This window comes from Macaca fascicularis, chromosome 14 (assembly GCF_037993035.2).
Source record: "Macaca fascicularis isolate 582-1 chromosome 14, T2T-MFA8v1.1".
Classification (NCBI taxonomy): domain Eukaryota; kingdom Metazoa; phylum Chordata; class Mammalia; order Primates; family Cercopithecidae; genus Macaca; species Macaca fascicularis.
Window position 1 is genome coordinate 72,101,952 of NC_088388.1, and position 27,008 is coordinate 72,128,959.

Sequence of the window (27,008 nt, forward strand, 5' to 3'; positions counted from 1 at the left end):
TATGTTTCTCTACCGCTGCTCTTATCACTATCTGGCCTGCTATATATTTACCAAAAGAAACTAATCTCCCCTGCTAGACTACAGGTGTCTCAAGGGTGGGACTTTGTTTTTTGACCTCAAGTGCCTTGAACACTACCTGAACAGAGTAGATGCCCAATAAGTACCTGTAACAAAGAAAAGGAGGTGGAGGAAGAGGGAGAATGAGTCATCTTACAGACAGGGAGGGCCCACCATGGGCCCAGGTAGAGCCTCCCTGGCTGCCTTCTCCTCATAAAGCCTAAGCTCAAGCTCAAGGACAGATTGGCGCTACGGAGGGGAGGGTCGCCTGGGGTCAGCCTTTCCCCCAGGATCACCCTCCATCTTCGGTGCCATCCTCATCCTTGGGTGGAAGTTGTCTGGGCCCACAGGGTTGGAGCCACAGATAACACAGCCATTAATCTCGGGGTCTCAGCCTCTCTTAACGGACCTTCCAGGCACTGCTGAGAAAACCAGGTTACTGGTTTCCTGCGGCAGCAATGAGCAGAAGCAGGGCCATCTCCAGACTCCAGAGAAGCCAGGAGAGGGCTGGGGTGAGAATGTAGAGGAGGAGAGAAAACGGCCACCCAATTCGTTTCTTCCCTGTGCCAGGCCCTTGTCCTGAAATGTTATCTCACTCCATCCTCCCAACAGTCACTTGGGCTAAATTGGTGATGCTGCTTGTTTGGGTGAGCAAACAGAGGGTGAAGAAAGTGACTTGTGGGCAGCTGGGTAGAGGATGAGTCAGCATTGGTGTAAAGGACTTGAGCTTCAGGGTTCTCGGGATTCGAGTCCTGGCCCTGCTGCTTGCCAGCTCTGTGCTGTGGCAAGTTACTTCCTCTCCCCAAGTCTCTCGGTTTCCTCATCTGCTGCCTCTCCAGACTTCTGCCAGACATTGCATGCGACAGTTTCAGGCATAGAACTGACTGGTAGCAGGGGCTGCTCCGCGAGTGGGAATTTGCTCCAGCACTTCACGGACTGCAAGCAGGGCACTCGCTAACTCCTGGGTGAGTTTTCTGGGCCCATGCCTGGAAGGGCTTACGCCCCTCAGCTCCCCTAGCATCTTCCTGAGTACATGCAGTCCACTTGCAGCCACCGAGGTTCATCACAGGCAAGAGCAGCAGTGGGGCAGACACTGGGGTCCTCCTCCTTCCTCCGCCTGACTATGCCTGGAGCCTGCAGACTGCATAGCATGGAGGGCTGAGGCACGCAGGATGGGGTCAGCGGGGGCGGGGAGGAGATGGACACATTGGTGCTGGGCTGTGTCTTGCTGAAGAAGTGGAATAGCTCAGGCAAGACTCAGAGCCACAAAGGTCTGGGTATGAGTCCAAATGGCTGGCAAGGACACTTTTCCTCTCTGGGCCTCAATTTCTTACTCTCTAAAATGGGGGCAACAGTGGTCTCTCGCTGCTATGTGAACACTGCTAAGTGTAGTACGCTGGAGAGCAGCCCTCACAGAGGAGGCTGGGCCCTGCCCTCAGAACTCCCCAGGAACTTTGGTTGAGGGAGTGAGTAGGAAGGATTAGTGACCGAATAATTGTCCACAGAGGAGACCCTTGGGAAGCCTCTCACCTCTGCCATTCCAGCTAAATCTTAAGACAGCCTGGAGCTGGCCCCACGAGAGTGGTTTGGAAAAAAAAAAAAAAAAATGGGTCCCTGAGTCCAGGTGTGACCTGTTAAGGATGAAAGGACCTATCTCGGAGAGCTGGGTTAAAACTTTTCCGGAGTTTCTATTGCCATTCAGCTCTGCTGACACCCACACAGAGAAAACAGGCAGCCCAGCCCATGCGTTCAGTCCCGGCTCTTGAAGATATTTGGGACTCTCATCTCTTGCCAGCTCTAGAATGGGTCAGATTCAGGGAACCTCTCCACCCCTCAGTATCAATGAGATGAAAAATAAGAAGGCCCTTTGCAAACATAAAGTGTTGTGCCCCAGAAGGTGCAACTGTGTGTGTGCCAAGCCCCTGGGTGTGTATGCAAAAGTGAGAACGTCCAGCTGCCAGTGTATGTGTGTGTGTGTATGACTGGCTGGGTGGGGGGAACTCCACACTGCCCTCGACTGTCTGTGTGGCTGGGACTCTTCTAAAACTCTTACAACCTTTTTTTGCATTTCCTCACTGTTTGTCAGTTTATCAGAAAGGGAGGGGCCATGGTCCGGAAACCTGGCAATTGTTTCTGAGCCTGCCGACTCTTCTCTCCTGCCCTTGCCTTATCCTGTGGCTGTCTCTGGAGGCCCGACTACCAGTAGCTCCCAGCATGGCCTGTTCTGCCAGAAGCTTGCCTGGTTTCTCTGTACAGCCCACTGCCACCTGTTTTCCCATCAGTGGCCATGCACTGGCTGTTTTCACACCACTGTCCCACTGACCCTTTTCATTTTGGAATTTTTATTTTTTTAAAGATAGGGTCTTGCTCTGTCACCCAGGTTGGAGTACAGTGGCACTGTCATTGCTTTCTGTAACCTTGAACTCCTGGGCTTAAGCAATCCTCCTGCCTCAACCTAAAAGTTGCTGGGACTACAGGCATGTGTCACAATGCTCAGCTAATTTTTAAAAATATTTTGTAGAGATGGGATTTTGCTGTGTTGCCCAGGCTGGTCTCAAACTGCTCGCCTCGAGTGCCACTGACTCTTTATAACTTCCCAATGCCCTCCAGAAATGGTATTTACTGTTCCCATTTTACAGGCAAGGAAATGGAGGCTTATTGAAGGGAAATGGCTCTCCCAGAGTTATCCAGCCAACTAGCAGCAGCGCTAGGGTTTCAATTCTTACCTAACTCTGAAAACTTTATTAGCTGTTGTGGCTTACCTAGTAGGTGTGCGTTGGCTGTTTGGCTGAACGAATAAGTAAATGAAATAACAGATGAATAAATCATTCCATCAAAATTGAGCTGAAAGAGAAAGTTAGGTAATAATAACAAGATCTGTCATTGACTGAGCAACTACAATGTGTCAAGTGTTTTACACAAAAATGAAAGCATCAGGAGGCTGAGGCAGGAGAATCGCTTGAAGCCGGGAGGCGGAGGTTGCAGTGAGCTGAGATCGTGCCACTGTACTCCAGCCTGGGTGACAAGAGCAAGACTCTGTCTCCAAAAAAAAATTAAGAAAGAAAATAAAAGAAAAAGAAAGCAGTCAGGATTGCTGTTATTCCTATTTTACAGCAGAAGAAGCTGAGGCTCAGAGAAATTAAAGGATCCTGTCCAGTGTGGAAGCTGGGACTGTAATTTGTCAGTGTCCACACCCAGAGCTCTGAACCTAGCTTTCCTGGTTCTTTAGCATTAGAGTGAGTCGGCGGAGCCTGGCAACAGGTGCCCATTACAGCAGAGGACCCGGGGCCCGTCGAGACTCTCAGGAAGCTGGGTGCAACAGCCCACCCTGCCCCTCCTGCCTTGGGACCATTTCCCCATTTGTCTCTGAAATGGGTTTCTATTTCAGGCTGGGGTGGGGATCTGGCAGCCCAGGCTCTGACTCTCCCTCTCTGACTGTTGGCTTGTCTAGTTAGGGCCAATGCCCTGGCATGGGGTGATATCTTGCTGCTTCCCCTGTCCCAGGGCTGGCCCTGTCATTAATAGTTCCATGGGAGGGCAGGGTCTGCACAAGATGCAGTCATTGGTCTATAGAGATGGTGTAGGCTCGGTCAGTGGCTTCTGTGCCCAGCTCTGTGTGGATGCCAGGGACCCAGGGGCTAGTGGGTCCAACTTGCCCCTTAGGAACTCAGGAGCTGGGCTGGGTACTGAGCTCCGGGAAGATGAACTCTGCAGTAGCTGAGACAGAGCCTGGCATCCTGACTCCCAGGGCAGTTCCGGTTTTGCTTGCCTGGGACGGAGTTGGGGCTGTCCTATGGTACCAGCAGGCAGATCTCAACTCAGAGTGAGGGATAACCTTGTTTCTGTCATACCAGAGGGATAGGAACCCGCTTTTCACATCAGCCCACAGTTCCTGAGTGTCCTGTCCCTTCTATTGAGGGACAGGGGCACGAGGGGACAAATCTGCACAGGAGAAGGAGAGCCCATTGTCTGAGGGGGGAATAAATTGCCTCAGGCAGCAGCTAATCTGATGGTTGAGGCAAGAGACAGACTTGGAAGTGCCAGAACCTATCCTGGCAGATTCACCAGTACTTGACAGCATGGTGCAGCCTCATTCCTCATGCCTTCGCATTGTGGCCCACCATGCTTCTGAGGAAGACACACCTCCATAGCATGGAGGGGAAACAGAGGCACAGAGAGGCTAATGTTTGGCACAGAAATGCCTCTGTTGTAAAAAGTTGCTGTAGTAAAGCAGATGATAGATTAAAAGCTAAACAGTCCCCAGCCTAGGTCTCCTCCCAGGCAGTAAATCTCCCCTTCTGACTCTTGGATTCATTGGTGAGATTCATGGAGGACTTGTTTTGTGCCAGGCCCACTCAGGGGCTTTATCATAGATTTATCTTATAATAACAGCAACACCAAGAGCGGTTAATACTATAACTCACATAGAATAAGTGGGGAAACCGAGACTCAGAGAGTTAAATAACTTGCTCGAGGTCACATAACTAGTAGATACAAAGGGGTTCAAACCTGGGACTATCTGTCCCTGAAACTCACGACTCTCCCACTCCATGGGGTACTTGTTCCACAAGATGTCAGGCTTCAGAGCATACCATGAAATGGTAAAATATGAATGAAAACACAAGAAAAGGAACAATTAGGGAAACGCAAATCAAGACCACAATATAATACCACTTTACACCCACTAAAATGGCTACAATGAAAAAGACAGACAATAACAAGTGTTGCTGAGGCTGTGAAGAAATTGGAAGTCTCATACATTGCTAGTGAGAATGAAAAAGTACATAGCCATTTTGGAATGCAGTTAGACAGCACCTCAAAAGGTTAAACAAAGAGTTACCATATGACCCCCTGGTTCCAAGGTATATACACAAGAAAATTTAAAACACAAAAACTTCTACATAAATGTTCATAACAGAATTATTCATAATAGCCAAAAAGTGGGAATAACCCAAAATGCCAGCGTGGATGAACAGATAAACAATTATGTGGTCTATCCATACAATGGAATATTATTCAGCCATAAAAATGAAGTTTTTATTTATGCTACAACATGGATGAACCTTGAAGACACACTAAACAAAAGTCAGACACAAAATGGTGCACACTGTGTGATTCAATTTACATAAAACATCCAGAACAGGCAAATTCATAAATATAAAAAGGAGATTCGTAGTTTCCAGGGGGATGGGGAAAAAAGGAATGGGGAGTAACTGTTATTGGGTACAGGATTTCTTTCTATGGTTATTAAAATATTCTGAAATTAGATAGTGATGATGGTTGTACAATCTTGTGAATATGCTAAAAACCTCTGAATTGTCCACTTTGAAAGGCTGAATTTTATGGTATGTGAATTACATCTTAATTGTTTTAAATCCAGGAGCAGGAATATAGAAATTACATAGAAGGTTGAGATGAATGTTGGTCCTCAGGTAGGTGAACAGGGAAACTTCACTGTGAGTGTCCTGGCAGCTGGAGTGAAAAGGGAGAAGCAGCCTCCAAAAGGAGGAAACCAACTCTTCATGGGTTTAGGTCTAGGGCAAGATTCTTATAAACCCAAGTTGGCCCACTGCATCATAATGTCAGAAATACAGAATTGTTTTTGAGACACAGTTTCACTCTGTCACCCAGGCTGGAGTACAGTGGCACAATCTCAGCTCACTGCAACCTCTGCCTCCTAGGTTCAAGCGATTCTCCTGCCTCAGCCTCCCAAGTAGCTGGGATTACAGACATGCGCCACCACACCTGGCTAATTTTTGTATTTTTGGTAGAGACAGGGTTTCACCATGTTGGCCAGGCCAGTCTCAAACTCCTGACCTCAAGTGATCCGCCCACCTTGGCCTCCCAAAGTGCTGGGATTACAGGCATGAGCCAGAAATACAGACTTTTTTTTTTTCTCCCACCTGATATTCCGATGCAAAAAGTATGAAGAAAGTGGGAAGGGCCTGTGATTTGACCACACTTCCAAGCCAATGAGTTGACCTCCTATAGTTTCATAGATGCTGGCAGAAGACACAAGACTTCTGGTTAAAGATAAAGAACTTTCTTCCTCACAACAATAAGAGTAGCCCAAATATCAGCATTTGCACTTGTTCCCCAATTCCTGCAGGACAATGCAAAGGGGGCCAGGTAATACCTGCACATGCAATGGCTTGCATGACAAGGTAAGGAACGTGGAGCTTAGGCAATCCGCGTCTTTTATAAGGGGCAGCAAGCCTGCCCACCAGACGGTCAATAAACCTGGTTTTGGCTCCAGAAGGGGACACTATCTTTATCTTTATCTTCCAAGGCTGTCTGCTCTACAAATATCCTTGAAAAGATCCTCTGGAACAAAGGTAGTCTGTCTCTGCTCACAAAACATGCAGAAATCTGACTGGCCCTGGGAGAATTGTCTCCCAATACAGTAGATGTGCTGGTCAAGGCCAAGTTTTGTTTGTTTGTTTGTTTGTTTGTTTATTGTTATTTTGTTTGTCTTTTATTATGATAAAATATACATAACAAAATTTATGATTTTAATCCTTTTTGATTGTACAATTAATTCACTGGTATTAAGTACACGCACAATGTTGGGCAACCATCACATCATCACCATCCATCTCCAGGACTATTTATTTATTTATTTATTTGAGATGGAGTCTTGTTCAGTCACCCAAGCTGGAGTGCAGTGGCGCAATCTTGGCTCACCACAACCTCTGCCTCCCAGGTTCAAGTGATTCTTCTGCCTCAGCTGGGATTACAGGCACACACCACCATGGCCAACTAGTTTTTGTATTTTTAGTAGAGACGGAGTTTCACCATGTTGGTCAGGCTGGTCTCGAACTTCTGACCTCATGTAATCTGCCCGCCTGCCTCAGCCTCCCAAAGTGCTGGGATTACAGACATGAGCCACTGTGCCCAGCCCTCCAGGACTTTTTAAAGTCATCCACTGAAACTCTACACCCATTAAATAATAACTCCCCATTCTCCCACCCTCTCAGCCTCTGGCAACCCCCACTCTACTTTCTGTCTCAATGAATTTGACTCTTCTAGGTACCTTATATAAGTGGAATCATACAGTATTTGTCCCTTTTTGACTGACTTATTGTACTTGGAATAAGGTTTTCAAGTTTAATCCATGTTGTAGTATGTATCAGAATTTCATTTTTTAAGGCTGAATAATAATCTATTGTATATATATATCAGATTTTATTTATCTATTCATCCATCTACAGATGTTTAGCTTGTTTCTATCTTTGGGCTATTGTGAATAATGCTGCTATGAACATTTATATATAAACTTCTGTTTGAGTCCTTGCCTTCAATTCTTTTGGTTGGAATTCTAGGAGTAGAACTGCTGGATTATATGGTAACTTTATGCTTATTTTTTGATAAACAGCCAAAATATTTTTCACAGAGGCCACATCATTTTACATTCCACCAGTAATGCAAAGGTTTCCAGTTTCTCCACATCCTCACCAACACTTCTTATTTCCTAGGTTGGTCTTTTTTTTTTTTTTTTTTTTTTTTTTTTCCATAACAGCCATCCTAATGGGTGTGAAGTGGTATCTCATGGTTTTAATTTGCATTCCCTATTGATTAGTAATGTTGAGCATCTTTTCATGTGCTTATTGGCCATTAGTATATCTTCTTTGGAAAAACATCTAAGTCCTTTGCTGATTTTTGAATTGGGTTATTTCTTTTGTTGTTCAGTTTGTAGGAGTTCTTTATACATTCTAGATATTAATACCTTATCAGACATATGGTTTGCAAATATTTGCTCCCATTCTGTGGGTTGCCTTCCAACTCTGTTGATAATGTCTTTTGATGTACAATAGTTTTAAATTTTGATAAATTTCAACTTACTTAATTTGCTGTTGTTGTTTTTGCCTATACTTTTGTTGTCAGGGTGGTCAGGGTTATTTTGGTTGCAAGAGACAAACGCAGCTAGCTTGGGCAAGAAAAGGTGTATCAGTTTATATAAATAAAAAGTCAAAGGTAGACTTAGATCTGACATGGCTAGATCCAGCACTTACAAGGATACCATGAACAGCTCTCTCCTGACTTTCCACCAGGTTCCTACATTCTCACTCAAGTTCTTTCCAGAAGCACCAGGCTTCCATGGTCCGCACAGCTAATAATCCAGGAGAAAAAGAGTGAGAACCTTTCATGCTGATTCCACAAAAATTCCTGGGGCAAACTCTAATTGGTTGCCCCTGAACCAATCACTGGCGAAGGGTCTGGATGGATCCTGGGTCTGGTTACCACCTTGAATGAAGAAAATCTCCACTGAATGGGGCGAGAGGCTCCTAATAGGAAGAGATGCTGGACAGGCAAACATTCCTCCCCAGAAAGAGTCCGGGAATCGGATGGGCAGCCAGGGTTGGGAAGTTCTGCTTCGAAGGATGTCACTTACCTTAGGCTTCCTGTTAGGGCCCTGGAAGAAGTAGAGGGAATCCTTCTATTTGATCCCTGAAGATTTCCTAGAGGACGCAGCATTTATGAGGCCCTGTGACTGATGGAAGGGTGAGGCCAGGGCAGTCTGGGCCCCAGGCAGGTTGGGTCAGAGCAGTAGAGGGGCTGGATTTCCCTGCCACCTGAAATCCTTCCTAGCCCAGCCCTGCTTTATTGTAGGAGCTAAGAATATGCACTCTAGAACCAGGCTGCCTCGGTTCAGAATAGCCCAGGAGTCATTCTTTCTCCCAGTGCTACCTTGAGCTAAACTTTGTGCCTTGGTTTCCCCACCAGAAGTATAAAATGAAGATCATAACCAGTCCCACCTTGCGGGGTCCTTATGAGGACTAAATGAGGCAATGCACATCTGGCACTCACTAAGTCTTCAATAATCGTATTTTCATCATTATTAGTTTGGGCCTCTTTTCAAGCACATGCAGAGCAGCTCCAGCTCTGTTCACCATCCTTCAACAGGCCTCTCACGGACTCTGCCTTTTACCTTCACATACACTTGACCATTTCACTGTCACCTCCTCACCAAGCTTTCTCTCCTGTGGAACCATCCCTCCCTGCCTGTGTTCTGGCAGGACTCTGGGGCACTGACTCTGGGACTTCGGGTTATGGATCATCAGGTAGATGTCCCTTGTCCCCACTGAGCACCAGTGGGCAGGACCTGGGCCTCCCCTATCCCTGAGTTTACAATGGGAGTTGGCCAGCCACAGATGTGGGGAGAGAGAAATCCAGTGATGGAAACAGCACTGACGAGGGGGAAAAGAAGAGCAGGAACTGAAAGTAAATCAGAGCCCAGCAGATCGCGTGCAAGGGGCAGGAGTGGGAGCTGAGAGTGGAGAGGTCAACAGGAACTGGGTTTGCCTTTATCCTCAGGTACTGGGAAGACATAGAGAGGGCGTAGAAAGAGAAACAGTGAAGTCAGACTTTTGCTGAGCAAGGGTCCATCTGGCCACAGAAAGGGGCTGGACTGGCCCTGGAGATGGAAAACCAGAAAGCATGAGGAGGCTGTGGTCTAGGTCGGAGGAGGGGCCACGGGGTGAGAGAAGAGGAGTCTGAGATGTGAAAATGGAGCACAAACAGGGCTTGGTGATTGACATGAAGTGGGACCTCAGTTTTTCCACCAGAGAAATTGCAAGTCTTGCCCTGCTGGCCTCTCCAGGTGGGATTAGAGGACAGCACGCACTTGGCACTGACTACTCGAAATGGCTGGTAACTGTGTCTGCTATATCAGCTCATCCGCATCCGCTCCCTCAGCCCATCCTCATGCCCTAGTACAGTCCAGGTCAAGCATAGACCAGACACTCAGGGTGCTAGGTCAAGTCTGTAAACTCCAAGAACCAGAGTGGGGCTTCACCACCCAAGCCCACCCTGGAAGAGCCAGTGGGGCACAGACTAGCTGAGCTGTGCTGAGGACATCTGGCTCCCCTGGGCAGGGTGGGGCCTAGGCTCCTCCATCCAAGAAGGGACCAGCCCACATCCACAGCGATCTGGAGCAGATGGCACACGGTTCCTTCCTATTCTATCCTGCTCAGCCGTGGCTTACAGACATAGGCTAGGATGGAAAGGAAGTGACTCCTGGGAATGGTGCTGGGCACGAGGGCCAGGCAGAAGCCAGACGGTGGTGCCATTAGAGCTCCACCCCTCACCAGCTGAGTGTCCTCAGGAACTGTGAATCCAGCTGCCCAGGGGCAAGGCCAGGCCTCGGGGCCAGGTATTCTGTCTCCCACAGCTGACATCGCATGTCCAGATGGTTGTGCTATCCCAGGAACCGAATGTCTCTCCTCTCTTGGTCTCAGTTTCCTTCACTGCAAAATGGGTGCAAAGGAGAGGAGAGAACTCTGGAAGCTCTAAGGGCTCCCCTCCCCAGTCTGTCTGATGGAGGAGGGCCTGCATGGGTCTGGCAGTTGGAGCAAGTCATCCTTTTACTCCTCCAAGTCTCCCGCTATCAAAGCCATTCCTTTGCTGCCCCTGGAGAGGAGAGCCAGGCTGGAGCAGCAGGCTTGGTGACAGGACACAGAGATAGGTGGCTGCCCACAAGCTCCATGCAGGGCTACAGCATCCTCTTGCCTGCTCTGGACCTCAGTTTTCCACCTGTGGCCTGAGGGCTGGTGTGGGACATCTGTCTTTCCAGTACTCTGGCTGTAAGGGCTTGTTAGGGGGCAGGGAAGACTGCTGTGAGCCTATCATTTGAGATCCTTGACGTGAGTCTACCACAGGCTGGTCACTGGAGCTCCCCATCCCATGGCCACAACCCCATTTTAGGCTCTATTTTCTCTGAATCTAACCACAACCAATTCGTCGTCCAACTAGCAGCCTTCTAAGTCTCAAATTTGATCATGCCTCTGCCCTGCTTTAGAAAGGGGTCTCCCAATGAGGACTTTCTTCAGCTGGCACCCTCAACACAGAGGCCACATGTGTAGCCTGTCATTTTGAGGCCTGTTGGGCCTGGACCTAATGACCCCACAGTCTTACCTCCTGCAGGGCCCCTCAGCACTTGCAAACACAAACACATGCAGGTACTCTGAGGTCCCACATCTCCAGCAGGTCTCTCTGCCTAGAGCACCTGCCTTTTCCTTTCCACACTGCACCAAAGAATCATCTCCTCCATGGAGCCTTCCTTGATACCACAGACTGGGTTGGAGACCTCCTTTGTCTTCCCAGAGACCCGTGGGTGTACATCTTCATCTGTCTTTTCCGCTAACAGGGGCTCCTCAAAGGACAGAGTCCAGAGAGGTGCCTGCACATTGTGAGACTCCTTGTAAATGCATGGCGAATGAATGAATGAATGGAGAAGGGAGGGAGGGAGAAAGGAAGGGAGCAAGGCTTGCAAGGGAGGTCATTTCTCATGAGTTTGGCTGATCTATGATAAAATTATGGGTGATAATAGAAGCCCCACTGAGCAAATACTTACTGTGCACCAGATATTGGGCTAGGTGATCTAGATCCACTATTTCATTTGAGCCCCCAGTGATGCTGTGACTGTTGACAGTATTTATACTCTGAGGCTCAGAGAGGTAAAATCACAGCTCATAAGCTGTGGAGTCAGGACGGGAACCCCCATATCTGTTGGGTGCCAAGCTTTGCAGAGGGAACAGTGATGGGTGACAGAGGGGTACAAATGCTGGGATTGAGCATTTGGATCTAATTCCATGGTCTGGGGCTTGAAGAATTCTGGGTTTTCTGGGGAGCTCTGAGGACATACCTGTTCCAGGAGGGAATCCTCACATTTTGTGTCCCCAGGGGCAGTGCCAGGGAGTAATCTGGGGAGCCGTGTACCCCCACCCTCACCTGCTCCATAAGCAATGACCCCTCCTATTCTGTGACAGAAACCATTGATGTTTTCTCAAACCAGTGTCATGAGCCATGCAAAGGTATCATCCCAACCAGTCACCTCCCTAATCCCCTGCTAAACAGACGTCCTGGAGGTGCCCCTGCCAGCCCTGATCCCCACCCACCTTCCAGGCAGAGTCCAGGCCCTCTCCTGGAAGCCAGAGAGGTGGCTCTCCTCCCCAAGCCCTGCACCAGCCCTGAGTGGTGCTCAGGGATGTCAAGCCCAGTCACCCTCAGTGGCCTGTTTTCTCCCCAAGGCCTGTGTTGTCAAGATCACTTTGGAGATTTCCTTGTGGATGGAGCTCAGGCAGTCGATCGCTCCTTGGTTCCATCTTGCCAACCTCACCCAGAAGACAGAGTACCCACTGCTCTTCCCGGAGCTGGGCCCAAAGGCTCCTTGCTCTGCCCTGGGCCTGACTGTAAGGGGGTGAGATATGGGTACAGGGAGGAAGTAGAGGCAGGGCTTGTGGGTGACTCTTCCAGAAGCTTGATTGTGCAGGGAGGAAGAGGAACAGACGGAGAGGCACGAGAGGTCAAGGAAGACATTTTGCTCAGACGAGAGAGAGAGACTGGGGAGTGGAGAGTGTTTGGGCTGAGGGGAAGGAACAAGCAGATGCAGCACGGGGAGGGTGCTGAAGAGGGGGCAGGAGGCGGTACCTGGGGTCCCGCGGGGCTGTGGAGGGGTGAGGAGAGAAGGTGCAGACATGGGGTTTATTTGGGCAGTGGAAAACTGAAGGCAGCCCCTCTGAAAGCCTGTCTGCTCTGAAGGAGGAGTTGAGGGCTGGTAGGGTTGAGGGTATGGGACTGACAAGAAAGATGGGGCCAAGGCTTAGAAGAGAGAGGAGAGAGGATGCCCTAGGACAGACAGAAGTTTGGGGACCCAGCCAAGTGGGGCAGTGACAGGGTCTGCAGGGCCTTAGGCACTCAACTGAGTCATGTCCTCCAGCTCTACTCAGCCCCACGGTGCAGGACGGAGCAGTCTGGTGGCACCATGAATGAAGGACACGAATTGATTGGTTGTGTTCATGGGAATCCTGGGTCCTGGGAGGGAGGCCTAGGCTGGCAAGGGAAGGGAAAGAAGCCAGAAAGATTCTGGGCCGGGGCCCCAGTGCAGAGGGAGTGATCCTGTGCAGGGAGGTGAGACTGCCAGAGAAAAACCTCAGACCGGGCAGGAGGGAGATGCAGGCTGCCCAGCCCTGCCAGGCCAAGTCTCATTCACCCCTCTCAGCTGGGACTGTTCACAGCCCAAATCTCACACACACAGCCAGGCAGAAGCAGCCCCAGGGCTGGCTTAAAGGCCTTTGGTGCTCACATTTAATCTCTATTTGCTCCCAATCCCCAATAAACACATACTCTTATTTTTTTTTTTTTTTTTTGAGACGGAGTCTCACTCTGTCGCCCAGGCTGGAGTGCAGTGGCCGGATCTCTGCTCACTGCAAGCTCCGCCTCCCGAGTTTACACCATTCTCCTGCCTCAGCCTCCCGAGTAGCTGGGACTACAGGCGCCCGCCACCTCGCCCGGCTAGTTTTTTGTATTTTTTAGTAGAGAGGGGGTTTCACCGTGTTAGCCAGGATGGTCTCGATCTCCTGACCTCGTGATCCACCCATCTCGGCCTCCCAAAGTGTTGGGATTACAGGCGTGAGCCACCGCGCCCGGCCAAAACACATACTCTTAAGTACAAACTACAGCTTGCTATATGAACAGCCTCAAGCAAAGTCCCCCGTGCAGCCAGTCCTCTCTGTGTAGACATAATTGAACCACCTCTGGAATTTATTTGTTCATTCACTCAATAAATATTTATTGAGCACCTACTATATGCCAGACACTGTCCTAAGTATATGCAGCAGTGAAAAAAACACGAAAACCCCTGCCCTGGTGGAGTTTATGTTCCAGTCAGGAGAGAGAGACAATAACCAATAAATAAGTAGAACGGTGTATTAAAAGATTTTAAATGCTAAGGAGAAAAATATAGCAGAGAAGGGGCATAGGAATCACACGTGTGCATGTGCTGGGTAGGAGATTATAATTTTAGCTTGGAGTGGTAGGAGAAAGTCCTATGGAGAAGGTGTCATTTAAGTGACCACCTGAGGGGGTCTGTCCTGCATCCTTTTTTTGAGACAGGGGCTCGCTCTGTAGTCCAGGCTGGAATGCAGTGGTGTGATCATAGCTCACTGCAGCCTCGACCTCCCAGGCTCAAGCGATTTTCCCACCTCAGCCTCCCAAGTAGCTGGGGTTACAGGCACACACCAACACACCCAGTTAATTTTTAAACATTTTTTGGTAGAGACAGGCTTTCTCTATGTTGCCCAGCCTGGTCTCGAACTTCTGGGCTCAAGTGATCCTCCCGCCTTGGCCTCCCAAAGTGCTTAGATTCCAGGTGTGAGCCACCGCACCCAGCCTGTCCTGTGTTCTTCATGCACACTCCATAGCGGGAGCCACCTGTTGCCTGCTGACCTCCTACACTGCACTTTGAATGAGGTAGTTGCCCCTGACTTTGATCTCTTCCTCCCAGGCCACCCCTCAGACACCCACAAAGCCCTCTTCTTCCCACACTGGACTGGCCAGAAATGGGCCAGTTTGAGGGTGAAGATTTGGGGTTTGGAGGCAGGCAGTTCAGCTGATTGGAAGATCACTGACGGATTGGTGGCCCTGGCAAGTAACTAAGCTGTTGGGGGCTTAGTTTCCTCCTCCCAAAAGAAGAGACCATGTCCCCTTTACAGGCCCCAGGCAGGCAATGAAACAGGACAGAGGGTAGCAAAGGGTTTTGTCTTCAGGTTTGAAAACAGTCACAGACCACAGCCTCATCTTTGAGGATCCACCACTAGGTCTCCTTGGGCCTGGACATGTGCCTGAAACTGCCTGGTGAGAATGAAAACCAATAGATGGATGGTCTTGGGACAATCTCTGCAGGGCGTCCTGGGGCAGCCAAGCTCTATGGCCCCAGGGGCAAGCCGGACCGGTGTGGGAGAGCAGTCACTAGGGACAGATCTCGGGGCTTGGTGTGACAAAGCATATCTCCCAGTGAGCTTTCTCAAGGTGGAATGCAGTGGCCTAGGAGAGGGGTGAGCTCTCTGTAATGGGAAGTATGCAGGCAGGGGCCAAATAAGCCCAATCAGGAAGGCTTCAGAGAGCCCCCTTCTCTGGGGGGATGATGGGGAGACCTCTGGGTCGGATGACCTTGAGGTCTCACTAGCCTTGACTGTTTGGAACTCAGAGGCCTGTCATTGACCCCTGGGTCCAGCTGGATGTCTTATCACTGCCAGGTGGGCTCAGGCCCTAGGAAGAGCTAGGGACGATCAGAGCAGGAATCAAGGCAGGGGCTGCCTTTCACGGGAGGGCAGGAGTTCCTTGAGGCTCTCCCTCCACAGCCAAACCTTACCTGTATGAGTTGTGGACAAAACTGCCTACCTTCGGGCCTCAGGGTCTGCCTGGGAAATGGGCAAGATCATAACCCACAATAGCCACTTGGCAGGGTTGGTGGCCTGCCTTTCCTGAGGTGGGGACTGGGGGATCCAAGTAGTCTCAGAGGTGCTACTCCTGAACCCATTACCTTCATTCTGCTTGACGAATCTCCACATCAGCCAAAACAAAGATTTAAAAAAAAAAAAAAAAAAAAAAAATGGAACCAGGCAGCACCAAGGACAGAGCCCCGGGACTCATCTTTATAGACTGGATCCAATCATCCAACATTTCCCAGTGCCTCTTGGGAGCCAAAGCCTGTACTCCTCTCTGAGGCCCCAGAGGCAAAGCAGACCTTGTCCCCGGTTCCTAGCACAGTTAGAGAAGGAAAGGGAGGGAGTCTGACACTGCCCCATTGGCTGGTCTTCTCTGCCCTGACCCCTGACCTCCATTTCTTTGTCCTTTCTTAGGCTACTCTTCCTGAGAAACAGGGTGTCATGGTGGGTTTATAGTGCACTTTGGGCAAGTTCCTAACCTCACTGGCCTCAGTTTTCCCGTAGGGAAATGCCACCTCTCTTCCTGGGCACAAGGTGCAGATCTACAGGCAGGACTCCTAGTTTCATGTGACAGAATCCGAGGTTAAATGGATTGAGGCAAAAAGGGAGTTTATCAGCTCATAACACCAAAGGTAAAACCTCAGGCACAGCTGAAACCAGGCACTCAGTGCTGTTCTCAGGAAACGATGCATCCCTGTCTATCATCTCTGCCATTCCCTGGCTTTCTATGTGGACAGTCTTCTCCCTGGTGGCAGTATCTCCATCGCCCAGGACAGTGCCTGGAACTTAGTTCACTTGGCTCCAGCAGCTCCTGCCTCGCTTTCTACTAGCTTTGCAAATGCTGTGGAAGACCTGTCTCCTTCCCGATGCCCCAGTAAAAGCACCAGAATTGACTCTGAGGCATGCAATGAAGATCACTCCTCCACCCCGAGCCAGTTACAGGCCTGAGGGGCTCACTCTTCTCTCACTGGCAGGCTTCAATCACAGACCCATCACTCCCAGATCCCCAAGACTCTAGATGGGAGAAGGGGGATCCCCTAAAGGAAAATCAGAGGGCAGGGTCGTCATCATAAGAGCGGATCTGGGAACTGAGTGGGAAGAAGCTACAGAGGGGCTGAACAATGACTGCTAGGCTGGCCAGGTGGCTGGACCTGGGCCATCTGTTCCCCCACAGACTGAAGCCTGGTTATCTGGGAGGATGGGCAGATCCTTAAGGCACTAACTGAGGCCATCAGCCAACTGTGCTACTTGCAACTAAGCAGCAGGTTCCTTCTTGAAGGGAGAACCACGTAGCCTCTCCCACAAGGAGACAAACAAATGGGATGGCCTGGTGGTCCAAGCAAGGCACAGAGAGCCTCTCCAACTATCTCCAGGGGAGAGTTTTTTAGGAGACCCTGGGGATCTCCTAGAGCACTGGGTAGAAGGTGCAGTGGCCCTATAGGCGTGGACTTATAAGGGCTGGGCACCACAGGCCGTCCCTCTGCTCACTGGGGGCTGCCCTGTCACAGCTGCTCCCTGGGCCTCTGTGCTATCCACAGTTCCTCAGTCTCAGGGCTGCCCTTGACCCCTCAGCCTTGTGCCCACTGGGGCCGTGTGGTCTCTAACCCTCTTCATTCACATTCCCAAGAAAGAACCTCTTGCTAACTTTGCGATGCCTCAGTCACCTCATTTGTAAAGTGGAAACAGTAGTTTTGAAGAGTGAATGAGACAAGGCACATTAAGCATTTTGCACAATGCTTGGTTCATCATCAGTGCTCAATTAATACATGTGTCCAGGTTGTGGTGGGGCTTCTGGGTGCACTCTTGGGCAGCTGGGGCCCCTCATACATAGTGGGGTCTTGGGAGATGTAAGTTCCATCTTTGCTAAGCTTGAAGAGGCTGGAGAGAAACCAAAGGAAGCAGCCCCAACCCCCAAATTCCCCAAAGCTGCAGCTTCCTCTTCCTTTCACTGAAAATGGCTGTTTCAGTTTTAGATTTAATTCCTGTTGAGCGGGAAGTGAGAAGGGGAAGTGGGAAAGGAGAAGAGAAATCAGAGCCCCTGCCTTCCATGTTCCCTTCTGCCAGGTTTGTCATTCTGGAGCCAGCCAGATGCCACAGGTAGGACCAGAACTCCTCCAGGTGAGAGGACTATGCTTCCCGCCCTCTGTCGTCTGGGTGCCAGGGAGGCACTTGCATTAGGAACCTGGCCTCAAGCTGGCCTCAGGTGGGCTCCAGGGCAACCCTGCCTCAGGCTAGAGGCAGTTCCAGAGTCAGGATTGGGTTGATGACTGGGGCATAGAGGGTATAGTGACTCTGTATGGTAGGTAGGCACCATAAGTAGCCCTGTTTACTCAGACTCAGAGAGGGTAGGTGGCTTACCCTAGGTCACACAGCAATTTGGTGGTCAATCCCAGCCTGTCTGACTCCTTAGGGGAAGGAAGCTAACTCTTGACCCTTGGCATCCTGTGCCCTTGCTGCTAACTCACTGGTCAGGGGCCCAGCAAGGGGGTTTCCAGGCCTTTATTTCCCAGCAGGCAGGCAGGCCAAGGTTAGGAAGCCTCTTCCACATCCAGCTTGGTCTGAGCTGGTTCCTGCCTCAGCTGGCTGGCAGACAGTGACTCAGGCTTCCAGCTCCTGCCTTTGGCCAACAGATCCCCTCATCCCTGCTAGATATGAAGTCCTCAGGGGATGGGGGAGGCTCTGGGGTCACGTAAAGTTTATCCTCAGACCATAGGATCTAAGCAGCCTGAAGGGCTGGGCCCCTTGTCATTTCTTCCTATGTCCATACTGAATTGCTCCTGCTCTAGAACTGACACCATGGTTGTTATCCCAACTGAAAAAAGGATACTGGAAGAGGCCGTCCCTGCTGTGAGGTGAGGGGCTGCCGTGTTTTGCCAAAGGTGTACCTGGGGTGGAGATGGGTGGTGGATGCCTGGGGCCAGGGCCTCTACCTCAGACAGATAAGGCTTGGTGCTGACCCTGTTGTCCCTGCCATGTCCCCAGTGGCTCCTGTGACCACACTGACCAGGGTGAGGACCTGAGAATGAGAGCTTGAGCTCATCTGGGGAGGGTGAGTGGAAGGAAGGTTGGGGAGTGGGTCAAGAGGAAATGAGACCGGAAACCCAGTCCGGAGGCTGCTCAGTGCCAGCCCTGAGGGGAGGCCCCCCATTGTGGGCAGACCAGGCTTGCCCTCACCCCTCCCTGGCTGTGTGACAGAGTGGGGCTGGCTGTCCGCTGGTGCCATCTCATGGCTACAGGGTCTCAATGCAGGGAAGACCTAACTCCCCTGAGAATCCCCTGGTTTGAGCATCTGAGCTCCAACTTAGGGGGAACAATGAAGAAGGGGGCCTTAGAGTCAAGAAGAACGTACTGAAATGCCACCTGGCTGGGATAGCTTGGAAAACTCACTGGCCCTTCCTGAGTCTTAGTTTCTTCATATGTAAAGGGGAGGGAATAATCCATCCCCCACCAAATTGCCCAGGACTGCAGATAAAACATCTGGCACAGAATAGGCATTTAAGAAACAACACTGGCCAGACACGGTGGCTCACGCCTGTAATCCCAGCACTTTGGGAGGCCGAGGCAGGTGGATTACCTGAGGTCAGGAGTTCAAGACCAGCCTAACCAACATGGAGAAACCCCATCTCTACTAAAAGTACAAAATTAGCCTGGTATGGTAGCACATGCCTGTACATCCCAGCTACTTGGGAGGCTGAGGCAGGAGAATCACTTGAACCTGGGAGGTAGAGGTTGCGGTGAGCCAAGATCGTGCCATTGTACTCCAACCTGGGCAACAAGAGTGAAACTCCATCTCAAGAAAAAAGAAAAGAAAAAGAAAGAAGAAAGAAAGAGAGAGAGAAAAAGAGAGAGAGAGAAAGAAAGAAAGAAAGAAAGAAAGAAAGAAAGAAAGAAAGAAAGAAAGAAAGAAAGAAAGAAAGGAAGGAAGGAAGGAAGGAAGGAAGGAAGGAAGGAAGGAAGGAAGGAAGGAAGGAAGGAAGGAAGGAAGGAAGGAAGGAAGGAAAAGAAAGAGGGAGAGAGACTGGCTGTGGCCGGGCATAGTGGTGCATGCCTGTAATCCCAATACTTTGGGAGGCCAAGGAGGGAGGATCTCTGCCAAAAGAAGGCTCCACGTTGGAGGTTTCGTGATGGGCCAGCCCCTCTCAGGCCTCTCATCTGAAGCCCCCTCTTTGCAGAGCTCATCCATTGCTCTGGCTTTTATATTTATTAATTTCTCACAGAGGTTAAGCTCATTCCCCACTTCTGTGCCTTTGCCCACAGTGGACCTCCTGCCTGTGATGCCCTCTTCAGCCTTGTTATGTGTCCAGGTCCCTCTGGTCCTTTAGTGCCCAGCAGTGGACATGCTTTCTCCATGAGCTTTACAGGTTACTTCCTCCCAGGTGCACCCATGACCCCTGAGACCTGAGTGCTCCCTCCCAGGCCCGGTCCCCTCCTCTAGGCCTAGCCAGGTCCATGGGCAAAGCTAAGGCCCAGTGAGAGCAGGGCAGTTCCTTGCCTCCGATTCAGTCATCCTTAAATTCTTTGAAGTCCCAAGCCCTAGGATGCTGTAGTTCCAAGGTCCTGAGAGCCCTCAAACCTAGACTCTGTTAGGAAGGCAAAGAACTAAAAGGCCAGTGGGTAATGGGTATTCAGTGGTTGTTGAGGTGCCAGGCCAGGCCTCTTGTATGCCCTTGAACCCCTGAGAAGAGGGTGGGGAAGGGGCAGCTGGCCTTAGTTTCTTTCTCCATCTGTCAAGTGGGACCCCATGAGCCTTTTCTTCCCCTCTGAGGTTAGTCCAAGTGCCCTTATCTGAGCGGAGCAGTGGGATTAGGGATCTCCAGATCTGCACGTCTGGGCGGATAAGACATGATAGGGACAGCTTTGTGTTTCCTATCCATCCAGGTTGCAGGGACTGAGACCACTTAGGCTTCTTACCCAAGCCCTGCCCTGCCCTGCCTTGGGGACAACACCTCCCAGGAGCCCTCAGATCTGTTCCCATTCCTGGGACAGTGACCCATCCTGCTGGGAGTGGCTGTGGGAGGTTGTCCCAAGGACCCAGCAAAGGACTGGCTGCTGAGCTGAAGGCCACCTTGCTCTCCTGGGCCACAGCACAGGTCAAATCCAACCAGGAGGTCCACACTCAGCTGGCAGAAGTGACCTCTTAGCACAGGCCTAAGCAAGCAGTAGGTGCTCAATCTGTGCACAACTGACCAAGTGTTTATCAGAAGTTCAAACCTGATTTTTCTCAGTGTGATCCAAACTTTGGGTTCCCACTCTGTTCCTCAATCCCCTTGCCTGTAAAAATGGCTTTGGGGTGAGATCGGTGCCTTTAAGGGCACCTTCAGCTCTGATGCTCTAGGCTCTAAGAGTCTCCTCTGCACCTCCCAGGGTAGAAGATGAGCCGCCCTGAGTGGCACTTTATCCTCCCAGCACACTGGTGGTCCGTATGACCATATTCTACCCAGGAGGCTCAGAGAACGGAAGGGGCTTATCTAGTCAGTGGTTGGGGGCAAAGGTGGAGTAAGAACCTGGGCCTCAAACTCCCAGGGCAGCATTCTTTCCCCACACAATCCTCCCCTGCCACCCGCCTTGCTACCTCAGCTGCTCCGAATCAAAGCCTACCTCCTCCAGGTCGCCCTCTTGGAATGCTGCTTCCCACTCTGGATCTGGCCTCCCCGGGACAATGAGGAGCCACATCTCCTGCTCTGGTCTCCTAACAGCTCTGAGGCCAGTTTGGTGGTGAGGAGGGGATGGGGAGGATGTGGCACAGGCAACTGGGTCCTCAGGGGCATCACATCTATCTCCACAGCCCATGTCCATCACTCCTTATGCGCCCTGCACCTGCTGTGTGGAAGAAGCAGTCGCTGTGAAATGGGGGAACGTAGGAGGATCTGGTGACACATAGTAGGTACTCGATAAATGTGTGTGGAGAAAAGGAGAAGAGGGAAGGAGGGAGGGAGAAGGGGGCTGAGTAAGTATGTACATAAGTGGATTGCCACACGGAGGGATGGGTAGATGGCCATGTTGGTAAGTGAGCTATTGAATGAGGGAAGGAAGGCTAGATGGGGGAGTGAATGGCTGGGAGGAGGAATGGACACCCCGTGGCTCTGAGTGTTATAGCTAAAGGAGGAGCCACGAGCTCTCTAATCACTGCCCTACCCATTTGACAGCTGCGAAGACTGAGAGACGGCTGAGCAGAAAGAAAATTGCTGGTTCTATGGGGCTGACAGCCTCTGGTTCTCCCCTACCCTCCTCCTCTGCCCCATCCCCCTCTTTCCCCTGCTGGGGTAGAGGAGTGTTCCGGGAAGGACGCCTTTTTTCCACCTCCTTGCTCCTCTAAGCCCAGTTTCCGCCAGGCGCTGGGCGTGGTGTTGGGGATGGCAGGGAGCCGGTGGCCCCCACAGAGACTCTTTTAGTCAGAGACAGTCCTGCCAGGAAACAGAGGAAGCTGCTCACCCTGTCAGATGAGCTGCAGCCTAGCTGAGGGCAGGAGAGTGGGGAGCCTCAGGTCTGGCTTCCCTTTGCCCCAACACACTTGGGACCACCAGCGTGCTGCAGGGACAGGAGGCTGCCTGTGAGTGTCAGTGCATCTTGGGGCCATGGGCCAGTGCAGGGGTTGTGGGGGGTGGGGGGCAGGTGGACACAAGGAACTGTGACTTTGGGCGGGAAGGCTGGGTTCAGCATTGACTTAAAGGAGGCCCACAGAGTTAGGAGGCCCAGAGGAAGGGATTCCACCCAGCTGGGGGGATAAAAAAAGGAAGAAGCAAGGTGAGATCTGGAGCTAGATAGATACTTAGGGTTTTGATAAATGGAGATTAGTTGGATGGCACTTTGTGTGAAGGGAACAGTGGAGATGGGGAGGCTGGAGAGGGAGTCTGGCTCTCTGGCTGCCACTGGCTATGTAGGAGTCTCCACGTCTTGGGAATGTGTGACGAAACAGGAAGGGGCAAGGGCAGAGTGGCCCTGGTGTACTTCAGATAGGGCTGGAGGGCTTGGCAGGGGTCTTGAATGTCAGGAAAAGGGTTTGGGCCTTTCCCCCAAAGGGCAGAGGAATGGAGAGAAGGATGTAGTCAGAGCCACTTGTTAGCAAGCCCCCCGCACCACGGGCAGAGTCCAGCCCAGGAAGAGGCTGGGGTCTGGTCTGGTCCAGAACTTAGGACCCAAGAGCTAGTGACAGATGTCAGCGCCAAGGTCAGCTGCTGCCTGGAGGTGGGAGCCAAGAGCACCCTCCTTGAGGCCAGCCCCTGCCAGGAACTGGGAGAACAGCTCAGCTCTCCTAGGTCCTCAGAAAATAGACAAAGGAGCCGGGGTGATGGTCAGGCCTCTTTCCTGACACAGCCCTGAAGGTTTTCCCAGACAGCTGTGCACTGGATCCCCTCCTGCAGCCCTCTGCCTCCTTCCAAGGGGGAGGGGAGGGGGTCCCAGGAGGATCAGTCTCACCAGGGTGTGCGAGTGGCAGACTGCTGTCCCCACTCATCTGAGACAGAGGGCTGTCCCTGGGGGTGGGATCTGAGGGTGAAGGCCTCCCAAAGGAAGGTTGAGGGATGCAGCACCCCTCTAACATGTTCTCCTCCTCACCACAACCCTCTTCCCTTGCAGACTGGTCTCCTCAGACCCTGTGTGAGGAGAGGGGTCAGGGAGGGGCAGAGGCTTCGTCTCAAAGGCCAGCCCCACGGAACCAGCAGTTTTCTTTTTCCTCAGATTTCTTTGTCAGACCCTGTGTGAGAGGAGATTGGTCTGCAAGAACAGAGGGTTATGGTGAGGAGGGGAACATGGTAGAGGGGTGCTGTGTCCCTCAACCTTCCTCCTCACCCGGAGTGTCCTCCCACCCTTCTCCACCCATGGAAATCCTGGTCAACCACCCAGGCCTTGCTCTGTCTTTCATTCTGCTCTGAAAAGTCTCTTCCACCAGGTGGTTCACACTGGTCTCCTCCATCAGACTAGCATATCTGTATCTGTATCCCCATATCTCCATGTCCACCTATACACTATGCTCTCATGTATCTAGCTGGTAGAGAGGACTCAGTGAATCCCTGTCATGTGGAAACAAGAGAATGAACATGTGAATGAGAATGGCCCGAACCAATGAATGAAGAGATGAGCGGACGTTCTCTGCCTGTGCTCATCCTGGCTTCATGGCTATGCTGTGGGGGGCTGCTATGTTTCTTCCTCTGGTCTCCTCGTCGTTCCTACCTTGTCCTAGCTGGGCACCCAGCACTCCTAGCATACGGTCTAAAGCCCCACAAAGAATCTTTGGTAACTGAGGGTGACATGGGATGTGGGCTGCAGACAGAGAATCCAACATTATCATTTTGCCCAGAATTGGGGTAAAATAGCTTCACCAAAATGAAATGGTAAGTTGGGAAGAATGTATTTTTCTCTAATATAACTTTTTTAAATCCCATAACCTTACTTAGTAGGTATATTAAGAACAGAAAACACTTGGCCCCATGCCAGGCACTGATCTTTACAACAATCTTATAAGGCAGGTACTATCTCATCTCATTTTACAGATGGGGAATCTGGAGGACAGAGGTTAACTAGTATGCCCAAGACCACATAGCTCATCCGTGGCATAGCTGGGACTTGAACCTAAGCATCTGGACCAGAGTCCATATACTTTGCCTGAACCCTTTACCACCCACTGAGTGCATTTGCAGGACTTCATATTTTTTCTGGGCCTCAATTTTTCCCGTCTGTAAAATGGGAAAAGAGGAGGATTAGATTCATTATCTCAAAGGCCCACTGGATTTTAGTTGTATATTTTCTCTAGACACCAGTAATATGGCAATGTCAGTTTAGAGGTGAGTGTCTAGCAGTCACACTTACCCCATCAGGGAACCCCTTAGGGTATTTGTGCTGCTGGCTCTCCCAAAACCCAGCCCGAAAGAATGAGAGGAGGGACAAGATGTAGAATGCAATGGCATGGCATTTATTGAGCACTACTGAATGTCATCACCACACATTTCACTGATGAGGACGCTGGCCACATCACTTATGAGGACACTGTGACATGACCTGTTTCACACAGCACGTAAGTGGGGGAGCAACATTTAAACCCAGGCCTGCCTAGCTCTGAAGTTGGTCATGTAAACTCTACATCTCATGTCTGTGGGCTACACTAAGCTGCCTTTTCTGGACTGGGCAGTTGGGTTCTGGTTCTGACTCTGCTCTGACTTACGAAGAAAGGAGCAGTCCCTGCCCCTCACTGTGCCTGGATTTCCATCTCTGTAAAGTAAACAGATGACTTGGTCCCTCACCCATCCGCCTTCAGGGACGTTGTTTTCACTCTGGGCACTAGCAGGCGCTGTGTTGTCAGAGGCTCTGCCAAACCTGCCTTTGTAGCCTCAAGTGGAACCAGGCCTTGGGGAACTGGGTATCACCTCCTTCCCCTATTTTACAGATAACAAGACCTCTGCCAGAAGAACCATGGCTTTGAAAGGTGGAGTTCAGGCTGAGGAGATGGGTGCGGTCCTCAGTGAGCCCCTGGTGTGTGGACCCTTCATATTGGTTAACTAAGAGTTATCAGGGCCCTTTCTGCCCCACACCCTGGACTAAGACCAGAGAGACACCGGACCTGGCCCCTCTCCTCAGGCAGGTCCCAGTCTGTGAGAGACATGTGGATCCACCATGACCAGAGTCTCCACACCCCAGGGAGCCCCTGGCAGCCCTGCACAGCATGATTTAGCGCTTCTAACCTCTTGACATCCCTGAGAGGCAGGCGCCACATTCCTCCTTTTCTTAGGTGAAATGAAATCATCACCTCAAAGTCACATAGCAAATACATAACAGAGTTGGGATTCAAACCCAAGTCCATCAATCTCCACTAACAGAGAAAGAAACATATGATCAGGGCTTTGAAGAATGAATAGAAGTTCACTTAGAAGGCTGAAGGAAAAAAAAATAAAATATATATATATATATATACACACACACATATATACATACACACACACACACACAAAATGAATCAGATTGTTCCCAAGCGTGAGCTTTATTGTATCACAAATTTTCTCGAAGTGAGGGCTCTGTGGGGCTTCATGGGGTGGTTAGAGTAGCAGAGTTGACAAAGTTGGTGCCCTCACTGTTCAGACACGGAGATCAGGGCCCGAGGAGGGGCAGGGCCTGCTGGGTGGTGAGTGAGCATGTCACTGACAGGCTGTGTATTGCTCTCCCAGCCTCCCTGAACATAGGAAACTCACCTGAGCAGCCATGGAGTGGGACAATGGCACAGGACAGGCTCTGGGCTTGCCACCCACCACCTGTGTCTACCGCGAGAACTTCAAGCGACTGCTGCTGCCACCTGTGTATTCGGCGGTGCTGGCGGCTGGCCTGCCGCTGAACGTCTGTGTCATTACCCAGATCTGCACGTCCCGCCGGGCCTTGACTCGCACGGCTGTGTATACCCTAAACCTCGCCCTGGCTGACCTACTGTATGCCTGCTCCCTGCCCCTGCTCATCTACAACTATGCCCAAGGTGACCACTGGCCCTTTGGCGACTTCGCCTGCCGCCTGGTCCGCTTCCTCTTCTACGCCAATCTGCATGGCAGCATCCTCTTCCTCACCTGCATCAGCTTCCAGCGCTACCTGGGCATCTGCCACCCGCTGGCCCCCTGGCACAAACGTGGGGGCCGCCGGGCCGCCTGGCTAGTGTGTGTAGCCGTGTGGCTGGCTGTGACAACCCAGTCCCTGCCCACAGCTGTCTTTGCTGCCACAGGCATCCAGCGTAACCGCACCGTTTGCTATGACCTCAGCCCGCCTGCCCTGGCCACCCGCTATATGCCCTATGGCATGGCTCTCACTGTCATCGGCTTCCTGCTGCCCTTTGCTGCCCTGCTGGCCTGCTACTGTCTCCTGGCCCGCCGCTTGTGCCGCCAGGATGGCCCAGCAGAGCCTGTGGCCCAGGAGCGGCGTGGCAAGGCAGCCCGCATGGCGGTGGTGGTGGCCGCTGCCTTTGCCATCAGCTTCCTGCCTTTCCACATCACCAAGACAGCCTACCTGGCAGTGCGCTCTACGCCAGGCGTCCCCTGCCCTGTGTTGGAGGCCTTTGCAGCGGCCTATAAAGGCACACGGCCGTTCGCCAGCGCCAACAGCGTGCTGGACCCCATCCTCTTCTACTTCACCCAGAAGAAGTTCCGCCGACGACCACATGAGCTCCTACAGAAACTCACAGCCAAATGGCAGAGGCAGGGTCGCTAAGACCTCCAGGGCCTGGGCAGCTTTCATGTTTGCCATTGTGTCCAGGGCACCAGGAGCCCCACCAACCCCAAAGCATGCAGAGAATTAGAGCTCAGCTCAGCTGGGCATGGAGTAAGGTCCCTCACAGGACCCAGAAGCTCACCAAAAACTATTTCTTCAGCCCCTTCTCTGGCCCAGGCCCTGTGGGCATGGAGATGGACAGACCTGGGCCTGGCACTTGAGAGGTCCTAGTCAGCCATAGAGAGCTGGGGAAACCACATTAAGGTGCTCACAAAAATACAGTGTGACGTGTACTATCATCAAGGGGTATGTTCCATGCTTTGAGTCACCAATGAAGCGGGTGAGGGAAGATGAGAGTGGGAAGTGAGAGCTTCTGGGAAGGGGCATTTGAGCTGGGTTTTGGGGGATGACTATGAGCTCTCTGGAGAGGAGTGATATTCCATTTATTTAGCAAGCCTTTACTGACACCTTGTGCTCAGGCTTGGGTTGGTTCTGGGGCCCTAGAAGAACCCGTCCTAGCCCTGGTCCATACAGGTTCCCAACTGCTGG

General features: G+C 51.3%; 1 protein-coding gene across 18 annotated transcripts; it reads left to right on the top strand.

Annotated features, from left to right (window-relative positions):
* Positions 1-894: 894 nt before the first annotated feature.
* Positions 895-26,758, top strand: P2RY6 (pyrimidinergic receptor P2Y6). 18 transcript variants are annotated; one of them, XM_045371341.3, is made up of 6 exons: positions 895-1,022; positions 17,252-17,402; positions 18,071-18,136; positions 20,892-21,164; positions 24,664-24,749; positions 25,439-26,758. In XM_045371341.3, the coding sequence occupies exon 6, from the start codon at positions 25,473-25,475 to the stop codon at positions 26,457-26,459; it is 987 nt and encodes a 328-aa protein (XP_045227276.1). In that variant the 5' UTR covers positions 895-1,022; positions 17,252-17,402; positions 18,071-18,136; positions 20,892-21,164; positions 24,664-24,749; positions 25,439-25,472; the 3' UTR covers positions 26,460-26,758. The 18 variants fall into 18 exon arrangements, 16 of the variants coding, with proteins under 16 accessions (XP_045227276.1, XP_065384764.1, XP_045227275.1 ...); XM_065528692.2 differs by having other exon boundaries at positions 17,252-17,381; XM_045371340.3 differs by having other exon boundaries at positions 17,349-17,402.
* Positions 26,759-27,008: the final 250 nt, after the last annotated feature.